This window comes from Danio rerio, chromosome 17 (genome assembly GCF_049306965.1).
Source record: "Danio rerio strain Tuebingen ecotype United States chromosome 17, GRCz12tu, whole genome shotgun sequence".
Lineage (NCBI taxonomy): Eukaryota > Metazoa > Chordata > Actinopteri > Cypriniformes > Danionidae > Danio > Danio rerio.
Genome location: NC_133192.1, coordinates 12,360,001 through 12,374,060, shown reverse-complemented (window position 1 = coordinate 12,374,060; position 14,060 = coordinate 12,360,001). Strand labels below are relative to the sequence as shown.

General features: G+C 35.0%; 1 protein-coding gene across 3 annotated transcripts in view; it reads left to right on the top strand.

The window, feature by feature from the left end:
• The window catches only part of si:ch211-185a18.2, a 297,445-nt gene that overhangs the window by 191,865 nt on the left and 91,520 nt on the right, over window positions 1-14,060 (top strand). For all 3 annotated transcript variants that reach the window (XM_073926901.1, XM_073926902.1, NM_001258228.1), the window contains 4 exon segments: window positions 5,571-5,749; window positions 9,234-9,378; window positions 9,524-9,713; window positions 11,943-12,193. In XM_073926901.1, coding sequence (XP_073783002.1) covers window positions 5,571-5,749; window positions 9,234-9,378; window positions 9,524-9,713; window positions 11,943-12,193 — 765 coding nt within the window.

Sequence of the window (14,060 nt, the reverse complement as noted above, 5' to 3'; positions counted from 1 at the left end):
CAAGAACTGACTGATCAGCTTCATACTTTGTTTGGAATATACACATTTCGGTTACCTCAGACAAACACAAGACACTCAAACACCCGAAGTGCTTTTAATTCTCTCCATACATAAAACTTGTATCAGAACTGCAGCCATGTTTTGTTAAGTTGTGATCCTCTGAGAAAACGGTTGATGGTCACCGAGCAACAACAAAGGAGTGACCTCAGAACGTGTTGAAAATGCTGAAGGAAGCAACGCGCTTGCGATTTCCACGCGCTTTTAGACACAATAAATGACTGACTTACAATTGACCTGGTCCTGCCATACATCAGCCTTGCTGTATCCAAAGTAACTAAATCCTACACCACAGATGTTGACTTTATTAGCACCAAGTCCTCCTATGCTAAATCATCCTGTATACGCTTTCTGTTTAGGTGTGCTTCATTACGATTGGTTCAAATACCTTACTGCGGAGAATCATGATGTAAGGCGAATTAGAAATCGCGTATGTCCAAATCGATTGATACGGTTTCAATTAAATGCACAACCCTAGACTGGAGGTGGACCAGTTTGATCAGGCCTATAGATATATGGACTAGATATCGCGTATGGACCCTGAGCATGCATCAATAGCGCCGCCATATTTGTACAGTGCTCCCAGTAAATAGCCAAGACAGTGTTACTACGTAAAGATGCTGGACTTTAGCGCTGTGGTTGTAGTTACTAGCAAACAAAGCACAAAGGCAGAACATTTCATAGGTAAGGTTTAGTTTTTTACGTTTTTGTATGTTATGAACTTTTGTGCTAAACAGGTAGTGTTATTGATGATGATAAAGTCACTTACTGGATTCACCATAAGGCAAAGCAGCACTAACTCAAACTAAACACTTAGGTTATGCTAGTTTTGTTGAATAAAATCAGCAAACAATGCAAATGAAATTGACAACGAGTTGCTGTGGTGCCAGAAACGTGTATTATTCATAACAAAAGATCCATTCACAAACGAATCGCTCCCTCTGTCAGTATGAGAAGTGAAAGCAGGAGAGGTGGAGTGTTTCAGGACAAGAATTAAATCAGATTTAACAGGGAGGGTGGAAAGGACATTTCCATACACACAAACACTGGCTTTTTGTCAGGAATGCCTGAGCGATCACTGATCCATCAATGTAGAAAAAGGATGTGAAATTATAATTTTCGTAATTAAAAAAAAAAAAAAAATGGCGTACTGACCTCCGGGAAAACTCCCGATCATAGATATATGTGTATATCTTTAGCTTTGGATGGCCACAGTCCTCCACTGTAGCGTGGTCCCGCATTCATTTCAAAGGAGCGCTACCCTGTACTAAAATGGCAGCTCTACTGACGCATTCCTTTCAATAGACAACAACAAGGTAGGCGACATCTAATGTATATATCTATGGATCATGTCAATGATGTCAGGATGACAGACTACAATGTGCTATAGGCCTACAGGTCAAACAGCTGGCGTAAAACTGGCATCGCAAGTAAATAGATTTACTTCTAAAAAGGCTTATATATTAAACACATTTACAAAGATGAAAACGGAGGACGTTATTGTTTTAATGTTGGTTAATTTTAGTTTGTTTTAAATTTAAGTTTTTTTTCAAAAACTCATCTTTTTGTTTTACATTTCAGTTAACGAAATTGTTTTTTCAATTCTAGTTTTCGTTTTTTGTTTGTTTTCATTAACTACAATAATCTTGTCCTATAGAAACAAAATATTCAATGAGAAAACAGTGGGCGTGGCTTGTTTTTTCTACTGTGAGCTGATTGGATGTAGTAAAGGCATTTCATTCAGAAAGATCTGGAAACGGGTTTCCAGAAGAGTTATTACAACATAGCAGACACCTCCTCCTCCTCACAATTTCTGTTTGTTGTCAGTTGAAGGGGCGTGGTTAAGTATTTTAGCCCCGCCCAATACCTCAGACAGACATAATCCGAGAATTTAACTGAAACAAAAACAGGAAGTGCATTTTCAGATTTCAGTTAAAGATTAAGGGCAAACTAAATTTTTTTTCTTAATGACATGAACTGATGAATTGTTCACTCCAAAACTAGCAAGGTGAGCTAACAAAATCACATGGCTAGTTTTGATTTCATGTGTACTTTAAAAAAAAATGTCTAAGTTTGATGTTGAAGACATTTGAGAGCTAACAGTTTAGACGAAATGAAGTTTGTTGATCTGTGAATCAACCGTTATGCATCTTCCTGGTCAATGTTAGAAATCAACAAGGCAATCAATAACTCGTGACACAAACCAGCAAGAACAGCCGAGCAGCACCAGGTTCCAGTCTGTGAGCTTATAATTTTGATTCATAGCATTGAGGAATGCGAGCAGAGCATTTGTCAAGCGTGTCAGCACGCGGCGAGATTGTATTTCCTCATTAAAGCGCGATTGCTTGTGCTCAGCCCCTCTTCTCCATCCTTCCGTCTCCGTCGCGTCACTTCTGCTCAGTCGGCGCGGAGGTCCTGCCTCATTAATTCTCGCTTTCGTTTAATAGAAAGATCAATGATGTATCAAATTTGCAGAGGAGGGCTCGCGGCAAACTGTCGTCAGCATATTCACAGACTGACTGGACTCTTCCTCCTGTATGTGTGTTTGAACGCAATCTCAGCCCTAGACAAAAGGAAATGAGGGTCCCTGCCAAAAATGTCACTTCTGTATATTAGCTTTTTAATAGCACTGCTTTAAAATGCTTACGGGTGCAGGAATTCAGAATAGGCTGCATGTGAGGCTTAAATTGGTTATTTGAAATTACTTTTCTGGCAAACTCCACTTTAAGGGCTTTATGAGAAACTTCAGAATATTGTGGCAGAGTGACAGGATTATGGACATTTGTCTCCGTTAGATTTTAATAGCCCAAACCGATGTGATGTTTGATATTAAGGATTATCAATGACCTTGTAGAAGGCCTAGAGGCTGCAAATCCAGAACTGTGTTTTGTCCCAATCCCATTCAGCAAAACACAATGGATTTCTGCTGCTTGTTCAAACTCCCTGTTTAAAATGAGCTGAAACAACACAACTCTGGTCATTTCTTTGGCTAATTTACTTGTTTTATGTTCAGTCTACTTATATTTGACTATTAAACTATTAAGTTAACTTAAGCGTTTTGTGTTGGGAAAACATGAAGGAATTGTGTTGGTCCAACTATCTGGTTAGGGGTCTTGTGATTCCCTGCATGCTTTGCGCGGGATTGAATTACTAGTGGGAAATGTTGACAATAAAAGTAATCTGAGGTGTTTAAATGTAATAGAAAGACTTGTTAGATTTTAATCTTCACTTTAGTTGAAGATTTAGAAGTGTTTCATGTAATGCGTTGAGTTTTGAGCTTACCACCTTCACTGTAAAACCCAACAGTCAACTTTATCAAATGAAATGAGTGTAGTTAACTCAAGACTGACTGACAGTTAATTCTACTCATTTGAAAAGAGTTTTAAACTCAGTGTTGAAGGTAATGAGTTTATTAAATATTTTATTACTTCAACTCAAATGGAGTAAGTTCACAGTACTCGTATAGATTAGTATAAATTAGTTTTTTTAACTCAAATGGAGTAAGTTCACAGTACTCGTATAGATTAGTATAAATTAGTTTTTTTAACTCAAATGGTTTGTAGCAATCGGGTTCCTCAAATGGTTTGAGTTGCCTTAACTTATCGAGTTTTACAGTATTGGTTTGAGTTCTCTTCATGTATCGGGTTTTACTGTGCTCAGATTGCTTCATTTACTCAAATGGATTAAGTTCACAGTACTCATTAGGATTAGTTTTTAAATTTAAATGGTTTGGTGCAATTAGTTTCCTCAAATGGTTTGAACAACCTTAACTTTTTGGGTTTTACAGTGTTGCAGAAGCACCCATGCTTTTGGTGTTGGCAGCTTAGTTAGCAAAAAATGCAGTTTGTTGCTTTGGTCAGTGAGCACTGTCCTAAAATAAGTTCTGAGATCAGTCTCAATCAACTGTACATGTAACTCATGAATCACGCTTTAAAATTCCTCTTTTAGTTCATTTAGGATAACTTCAAATAAAACTAAAAGGCTTTGACACATTATAGACGCACATGATATCATCAGACATGATATTAAAAAAATATGGCGTTTTTAAATCAGCATATTGATTCTACCATAGTCCACTTAACCCTGTTACAACATACACTTAAATAATACTTTTCTGGTGTTTGTTTAATCTACTTGTTTAATAAGAGTTGAACCAACACAATTTACATTGATTTATTTTCAATCATTGCATTTCAGCGAGTATATTTTGCTTAGCTTTGCCCATCTTTGTTAATTTTTTTGTCCAGATTTGGTTTATTATGATTTTTTATATCTATATAAAAATATTTATATTTCTTATATTTGTATTTTTTATTTACTCATCTTGTTCCTATATGGGTTTGAATTAATTGTAAACATTTTTTTTTACTTTTTATTATTTTTTTAATTATTTATTTATTTATAGTTATTTGTTAAATTGTACAATAATGTGTTTTAAGACTTTGAATCACAGTTGACTAAAATTGTCTTTGAATGTAAAGAAAATCTTCATGTAATCGTCATTTTACTGTTATTAATGTGATACTTGTTAACCAATTGGTTTCAATATATTAATATATATTTAAATATATATATATATATATATATATATATATATATATATATATATATATATATATATATATATATATATATATATATATATATATTCATTCCTTTATATATTTATTTATATGCAATAATTTATCAAATTATACAATAATGTGTTTTGAAACTTTGAATCACAGCTGACTAAAATCTTATGTGAATGGAAGGAAAATCCTCAAGTTACAGTTATTTTACTGTTATTAATATGATACTGTTTAAGCAAAGGTAATTTTTTTAAATTTAAAATTTTGGTTTGAATATTTTATTTATTTATTTACTTATTTATTTATTCATTCGTGTATCTATTTATTTACGTATTCTTTCGTGTATCTATTTATCTATTTATTTAATCATTCGTTTATCTGTTTATTTAATTATTTATTTAATCATTTATTTATTTATTTATTTATTTGTTTGTTTGTTTATCTATTTATTTATTTATGTACAATAATTTATAAAATAATTGGATATAATTTAATTCAGTTTATTTATTATCTGTTTATCTATTTAATTATATTCAATAGCTTATTTAATTATACAATAATGTGTTTTAAGACTGAATCACAGTTGACTGAAATTTTATATGAATAAAAGAAAATACTCATGTGACTGTCATTTAAGTGTTATTAATATGATACTGTTTAATGTTGTATTATTATTATTTTTTATTTAACCTATTTTTTATTTCAACAACAAAAACACAGATATGGAAACAGTTAGATTGTAACTGGCATTGTATTGGGATCGGTCAATTTTTTCTAAAGACGTATCTCATTAAAGGGCTAATTCAGTTTATTTCATTGCTATAAAAAAACCTCTTGACTTTTTAGATATCATACTGACCACTGCTATGTACTCTTAACTAACCCTGTGAACAAGAGATGCTGAATGTCCCATGTGCACTTATGTTTGTGTTTGTGTGGCAGTGGAGGCCGCAGGTGGCGGTGGTCTTCAGCTGTTTGTGGACACAGGCGTTCCAGTGGACTCTGAGGTCATAAGACATTATGTAAACGAAGTGCTAACTGAAATCATTGCTTCAATGCTGGGACAGAGAGAGTCTCAGGGAACACCAACTACCCCTGTCCAAACACAAGATGCTCAGAAGGTATTTTTGCACACACTCTCTCTTATTTAACAGTGGTGATGGTACATTTAAGGCTGCATGACATTGGAAAAATCTGACAGTGAGATGTTTTGTTTTTCTGCCATATATATTGCAATATGAATAGCATTTCATGTAGAGAAATCGAACATACAATAGCACTCCACAGTCTTCATTCTACAAATAATTCGATAAAATACTTTTTATTACTTTATTTAAAACTACATATGACACAATTTCTTGTGGCTTGATGCTTTAAACGCTCTTAATTTGCTAGGTTAAAGTTAGGGTATTTAGGAAAGTCATTGTATAACAGTGGTTTGTTCTGTAGGCAATTGAAAAACAATATTGCTTAATGATGGTTAATAGTATTGACCTTAAAAAGAGTTTTAAAAGATAAAAACAGCTTGAATTGTAGCCAAAATAAAGCAAATAACACTTTCTCCAGAAGAAAAAATATTATAGGAAGTACTGTGGAAAAATGACTTCCTTTCTTTAACATCATTTGGGAAATATTTAAAAAAGTAGAATAATCTCGACTTCAGTTATATCAGCTGGGTTTTATCTGTCGCTATGAAGGCCAGAGACACTAGAGGATTCTGGGAAACAGCTTTTGGGAAAGGTGATGATTTGGGGACCCGTTTCAATCTGCCCTGCTCTGCGGGCCTGACTTTACGTGCCACTATTACAATATTCAGATTACCTTGCTAAATTACGGTCCCGGTGTGTACAAGCCTTTATACAGATATGGCAGAATAAATGCATGTTACATTAAACATGTAAATCGGTTCCTTAACGATGGAAAAATAAAAATAATGAAATGGCAGCCCAAAGCCCTGATGTAAACCTTATTGAAAATCTACATAAAATCCTCATTGATTAAGATAACTGAATGCTGTCACCGTATTACTAATAGTTTTAATAACTCATTTCTAATAACTGATTTCTTTTATCTTTAATAAAATTTGACTTGATCAGGGGTGGCCAACCCTGTTCCTGGAGAGCCACCTTCCTGCAGATTTCAGTTGCAACCCATATCAAACACACCTGCCTGTAATTATCACGTGGTGTTCAGGTCCTAATTAATTGGTTCAGGTGTGTTTGATATGGGTAGCAACTGAAATCTGCAGGAAGGTGGCTCTCCAGGAACAGGGTTGGCCACCCCTGGACTAATATTTTTCAGGACACTAATATTCAGCTTAAAGTGACATTTAAAGTCTTAATTAGGGTACATTTATGTGATTATGACACAATTTCTTGTGACTGAATGCTTTAAACGCTCTTGATTTGCTGGGTTAAAGTTAGGGTAATTAGACAAATCATTGTATAATAGTGGTTTGTTCTGTTGACAATTGATTTAAAAGTGTACTGTACATTCACAGGCCTTAAAACCCATGCAAATGATAATTTTTCCCCCTGTTATGGTAAAACTTTATCAATGACTCCAAAAATCTCACTTTCTGAACTCCATATGTGGCTCCATAATCACGACTACATTGCATAGATCCTGCAATGTGACTATTGCAGATGTGCACATTGCTATATCAATGCTGAAACAGTCTATTGTACAGCCCTAGTGCATTTATAGAAAGAGAAGCAAGTCAGATTGCAGACAATATAGCAGTTAGTCTTGGATTATGTTCATATTTATGATTCTTTTTTGTAAGCCTAAATCAAAATGAAAAACAAATAGATTTAGGATAGAACACAATACTGCCATCCAAAGGCAAACTGCAGTAACTACATATTTGAGTTAAATATATGGTTCGCCTAATAATGAAAATAAATATACCCACTATTTACTCTACCTCAAGGTGTTTCAAGCCTTTATGAGTGTATTTGGTCACAATTATTTTTAATGTACAATTCATGCTATTAACGAACCATTAACCATGATTTATAGCTCAATAAACTAATTTGCTGCTTATTAATAGTAAGACAGTAGTTGGGTTTAGGTATTCAGTAGGGTTAGGGATGTGAAATAAGATTATACTTTATAAGTGCTAATTAACAGGTAATAAGTCAGTAAGAACTGTTACTTAAACTAGTGCTAACATTTCTTTTTTCTACTTTTAATTATTTTAAATATTAATATTGTAGTTGTTGTTGTCATTAAAAAAAAAACACCACAAAAGAAGATATTTTGAAGAAAGCTGAAAGCCTGTAACCATTGACATCCATCCATAGTAGGACAAAAAAATTAATGGAAGTCAATGGTTACAGGTTTTCAGCTTTCTTCAAAATATCTTCTTTTGTGTTTAACAGAACAAAAATACTTATAAATGTTTAAAACAATAAAAGGATGAGGAAAAGATGAATTTAGAGTTTTGGTTGAACCATTCTTTTTAAGTCTAAAACACGAGTTAATATTTTAGGCCTTGAGTTGAGACCTAAAATCTGTTTTGTTTTTAAGATTTGTTCATTTTTGTAATGGTTTAAATGAAACCAATTATTAACCCACATCGGTTCGACTCCCTCATCTAAAGAAAACTATAAAGGCATTTTAAAGGAAAATATGGTAATGCTGTGCTAATATTACTACAGGACACTACAGTACCTAAATTGATGATTAAAATTTACTCACATTTACTCTCCTGTTAAACTGCCATGAGTTTCTTTTTTGTCTGTCAAACACAGAAGAAGATATGTTGAAGAAAGTTGAAAACCTGACTTCCATAGGATTTGTCTCACAATAGAAGTCAATGGTTACAGGTTTTCAGCTTTCTTTTAAATATCTACTTTAGTGTTTAACAGTAAAATAGCAACTCATAAGGGTTTGAAACAAGTAAAGGATGAGGAAATGATGACAGCATTTTCATTTATTGGAGGAACTATTCTTAAGCCTAACCCTTGAGTTGAGATTTTAGGCCTTGAGTTGAAGAAACTACCCACATCTGTTTGACTTTCATGTAAAAAAAACAACTACAATAAATACATTTTTAAAGACAAATGTGGTGATGCTGTGCTAACATTACTAGAGGACACTACTGTACCTAAATGGGTGGTTAAATGGTTAAGCCTAAGCATTTACTCTCCCTCAAACTGTCATGAGTTTCTTTTTTGCCTGTTAAACAGAAGAAGATATTTCGAAGAAAGCTGAAAACCTGTAACCATTGACATACATAGTATGACAAACAAATATAATTAAAATAAATGGTTACAGGTTTTTAACTTTCTTCAAAATATCCTATTTGTGTTTAACAGGAGAAATAAACTCATTGTTTGAAACAAGTACAAACAAGAGTGAGTAAATAATGACAAAATTTTCATTTCTGGGAGGAACCCTTTAAGCCTACCACATGAGTTGGCATTTTAGGCCTTGAATTCAGACCTAAAATCTGTTTTGATAAGACGATGTGTTCATTTTTGCACGTGTCTAAATAAAACCACTAATCTACCCACATCTGTTTGACTCCCTGATGTAAAAAAACAACAACTATAAAGTCATTTTAAAGGCAAATGTGGTAATGTTGTGCTAATATTACAGGAGGACACTACAGTACCTACACCGGCACCCACTCCCGAACCCAGCCTAAAAGATCCTCCATCTCCTGTCAGAACCCCTGATCTCTCAGAACATCTTTCAACAGCAACATCTCCTGAGAAACCCCCTCAGGAATCTGCTTCACCAGGTCTGGCGGTGTTTTTTCTGAACATGCCCAATCACTCAGCGTCTACATGCTGCCAAAGCACACAGCAGACGCTAGTGAAAGTGTATTAGCGCAGTTGTTCACACACATCCGTCAACTCTACAAGCGCTCTTTGCCTTTGTTTCAGGTCCAGACAGAATTCCTGTGGGCACTCCGATTACTACACCAATCCCATCACCAACCAGAGTGGCCACGCCCTCACCTCCTACTCCAGCCAATCAGAGCCCAGAGCCAGGCAGCCTGCAGATCCACCTGTGGGAAGGATCAGAGCTCCCCCTGGAGGAGGAAGAACAACCTGAACTGCAGCCGGCACCAGTGTATGCAAAAATATCATCGCTTTTTCTTTTTTTTCTTGATGGTGTTGCATTAAATATTGAGGAAGAGCAAAAATTTACACCCTTTAAAATGGTAATGCATCACAGCTTCCATAAAATATGAATCTGCTAATTATGATTTAGTATTGAACAGGACATTTGCATATGTGATTATGTATGACAAAAACAACAATACAGTTTGTGTGCATTTTGACTTATTTGTATAGTATTTGTAGCACTGAGTGTAGGCTTTGCCATGAATTTTGATGCTCAATGAGGGTTTGAGATATATAGACCCACAGTGCCACCTGGTGTTTCAACAGTGAAAATATAACTGATTCTAGAAACAGGACATTTCTGAAAATAACATATTTGTGCTTTAAAAAAAAGATTGTTAGAAAGACTTTTCCATTTGATTCGATTTTTTTTCACTTGCCTCATCACTTGCAGCCTCCACAGCCTGATGCATCAGATTGTAACTCAGACAGTGCTCCCTATAGAATAATAGATTTTCATATTTCCTGTTTAGACTTGATGGTTATTTCATTGAAAGTGTACTCATAAGTTCCACATTTTTATCAAAATACTTGGTAATACAAGGAAACAACATTGGCTCAAGTTACGTTTAGGGTAGGTTCAAGGTTAGTAACTTGTTGTAGTTACTGGAATTTTTTATATAAAGAGCATAGTTTATGAATACATAATGTATTTCATCAAAAGAGTCTCATCTGTTCATGTGTATAATTTATTTATGTGAATAACGTCACATGTATTTATTTATTTGAAAGTAATATTCGTGCAATAGTGTTTTTAAAATCCTCTTTTAATTATGTTTTAGTAACTAGCACCACCTGAGAATTTAGTACAATAGTTTAGTAGAATAGAATTTAGATTGTTCAATCTCATTCAAGTTTAATTGTTTAGCACTTTTCACAATGATTCTTTTCAAAGCAGATTTAAAAATGGTGCACACTAGTTACATAACTTTATTAGTTACCATAACCTTATTAGTTACTAGTACATTTATTTAACTACACTAGTAACTAATAGTTTTTATCGGTTGTTCATTTTGCTGTGGTGACCTGTGATGAATAATGGGAATATGCTGAAGGAAAATGAATGAATAATAGCTTTTAACAGTTTAAGTTATCAAACAGTATTTAAACAGTTAACTTGCAGTTATATAAAATATAGGGAATGTCTATGGGCTCTATTTTAGCGATCTAGGCGCAAAATCTAAAGCACATGGCGCAAAAAGCATTGTGTCCTAATCCACTTTTGCTATTTTAAGGATGGAAAAATATGCTCTGCTCCGCGGCGCATGGTCTAACAGGGTTGAGCTTATTCTCTTTATGAGTTACGGGTGTGTTTTGAGCATAAACCAATCAGAGTGTCTTCTCCCATTCCCTTTATGAGTCAGTTGCGTCGCACCATGGTGCATTTGCTATTTACATGGCAGACTTTGTAAGTGGAAAAACTAAACGCTTCACTAACGAGAAAACAGATAAACAGATCATCTGCAGCACGAGGATAAAGAATGAGCCTCTTCCAATCGGCCTTTACTCCCACTTTCTCTTTCTCTGTTTCGTGGATAAGGAAACGTGTTGTTTGCGTTTAAGCGTTTAAGGCGTACAAATATCACTATCTGTGCAGGATTTTAGACTTGCTTTCAGCTGATCCTTTGCGCAAACTATTTTAGTTCCTCAAAATAGCGGCGCCCCAACAATGCACCTTAACACACCTCTTTTCTAGACCAGAACACCCATGAATCCACAAAGAGGTGTAAATGGATTTGCTATTTAAACAACGTGGCAGAAAACATTCAAATTACTGTTGCACTGGTCTGAAAATAGCAACACATCTGGGCAAAAACATCTTGTGCTTTATTGCACTGGGTGTATGATAGGGCCCTATGTGTCCATGTTCAATGAAGTGTATTTGTGTATTATGTGTTATGTCTGATATGTAATTGTAGCTAGGTGTAACAGAACATCAGCTTGTGGATTTAAGATTTTGAAATATTTCTTACAAATATTCTTAAAAACCTGTTATTATTCCTTTTAATTTCTATTTTCCAACAGTTTGTACAAATGCACTTTCAAACTTGTAAATGTAATTATAAACTAAAATTAAAAAAAACTTTTTTTTTTCATTTCACTTTTCTGTTAGAGTACATGGAGAAATTTGCTTTTTTTTGTTATTACTAAAATCCTCAATTTCTCTCACTCGCAGTGTAATATCAGTTCCCCGAGTGGATGATCAAGAAGAATCAGTCATCCATCCCTCTTCACCTGTCCTTTCCAAACCCCAGTCTCCTCCAGCGCCTCCTCTTCCTCCTGTGATCCAGAAGTCTGAATCTTCTTCCTCATCCTCAGAGAGCAGCTGTAGCTCTAGTGTGACTGTCACTGAGACGGAGACTGCAGCCAGACACATCTCAGAGGGAGAACTGCTGCTCAATCATGGCCAGATGGCGGCAGTCAGAGGTACACCATCATCCAACACACACTCACACCACCAGACTCACTGGCCACCCAAACACCTGCCGTCTAACAACAAAATGGGTGTTTATAAATGGCAGTTTGAAGCACAGGCAGTATCCCATATACCCAGAATCGACAGAGCCTGGTTGTGTTTTTTAATTGTTATAATTATTTAGAAGCTTCAATGTTAATGCACAGTTATCTATTATTATTTTTATTTTTTGGGTTATTTATGCTGATGACTTTTCAGCATTATTACTCCAGACTTCTGTAACACACAATCTTTCAGAAAGCATTCAAATATATATTAATTTAGTCCTTAAATATAAATAATATTATTTGTTGATATTGTCTGTTACAAGTAGAAAGTTGAAGTTTGACTTATACACTCACCAGGCACTTTATTAGGTAACCCTTACTAGTACTGGGTTGAACCCTCTTTTGCCTACAGAACAGCTTTAATCCTTCTAGGCATAGATTCAACAAGCTATTGGAAATATTCCTCAGAGATTTTGACCATTTTGACATGATAGCATCACACAGTTGCTGCAGATTTGTCGGCTGCAAATCCATGATGTGAATCTCCCGTTCCACCACATCCCAAAGTTGCTCTGATGTTTTCTGATGTTCAAGAAAAACGGCTGAGATCATTCGCACTTTATGACATGGCGAGTTATCCTGCTGGAAGTAGCCATCAGAAGATGTGGACACTGTAGTCATAAAGGGATGGACATGGTCAGTAACAATACTCAGGTAGGCTGTGGCGTTGACAAGATGCTGGTATTAATGGGCCCAAAGTGTGCCGAGAAAATATCCACCACACCATTACACCACTACCAGCAGCCTTAACCGTTGATACAAGGCAGGATGGATCCATGCTTTCATATTGTTGATGCCAAATTCTGACTACCTTGTGAATGTCGCAGCAGAAATGGACACTCATCAGACCAGGCAACATTTTTCAAATCTTCTATTGTCCAATTTTGATGAGCCTGTGTGAATTGTAGCTTCAGTTTCCTGTTCTTAGCTGACAGGAGTGACTCCTGGTGTGGTTTTCTGCTGTTGTGGGAAATCCGCACTGAGGTTGGATGTGTTGTGCGTTCAGAGATGTTCTTCAACATACCTCGGTTGTAACGAGTGGTTATTTGAGTTACTGTTGCCTTTCTATCTGCTGAAACCAGTCTGGCCATTCTCCTCTGATCTCTGGCATCAACAAGGATCTGGATATTTTTTCTTTTTCAGACCATTCTCTGTAAACACTAGAGATGGTTGTGCGTGAAAATCCTAGTAGATCAGCAGTTTCCCGTCTGGCACCAACAACCATGCCACGTTCAAAGTCACTTAAATCACCTTTCTTCCCCATTCTGATGCTCGGTTTGAACTGCAGCAGATTGTCTTGACCATGTCTACATGCCTAAATGCATTTGCTGCCAAGTGATTGGCTGATTAGACATTTGCGTTAACGAACAGTTGGACAGGTGTACCTAATAAATGGCCAGTGAGTGTATATATAGTACACACACAAGAGAAATTGAATTGAGTTGAATTTTTTTTCCAATGTTTTGCATGAATTTATTTGTATTCTCTTTCTATTTCTACAGATATTCAGTGACCAAAATATTATTTTATTAAATATATTTCTTTCAAATGCACCAAAATACAGTGTATTACCTATATTCACTGAGAAATGGATAAAAATACTCATTTTCAAAATGAGGTGTACCGTTACAAACTGTAATAATAAATAAAAAAGCTAATTGCTTATTTACTATTTCAAGATTTAGATTTTTTACTGTATAATTGATCCAACAAATGCAATTCAGCATTCCAGCATTACATTATAGAACATACAGTTTTTATTGGTTTCAAA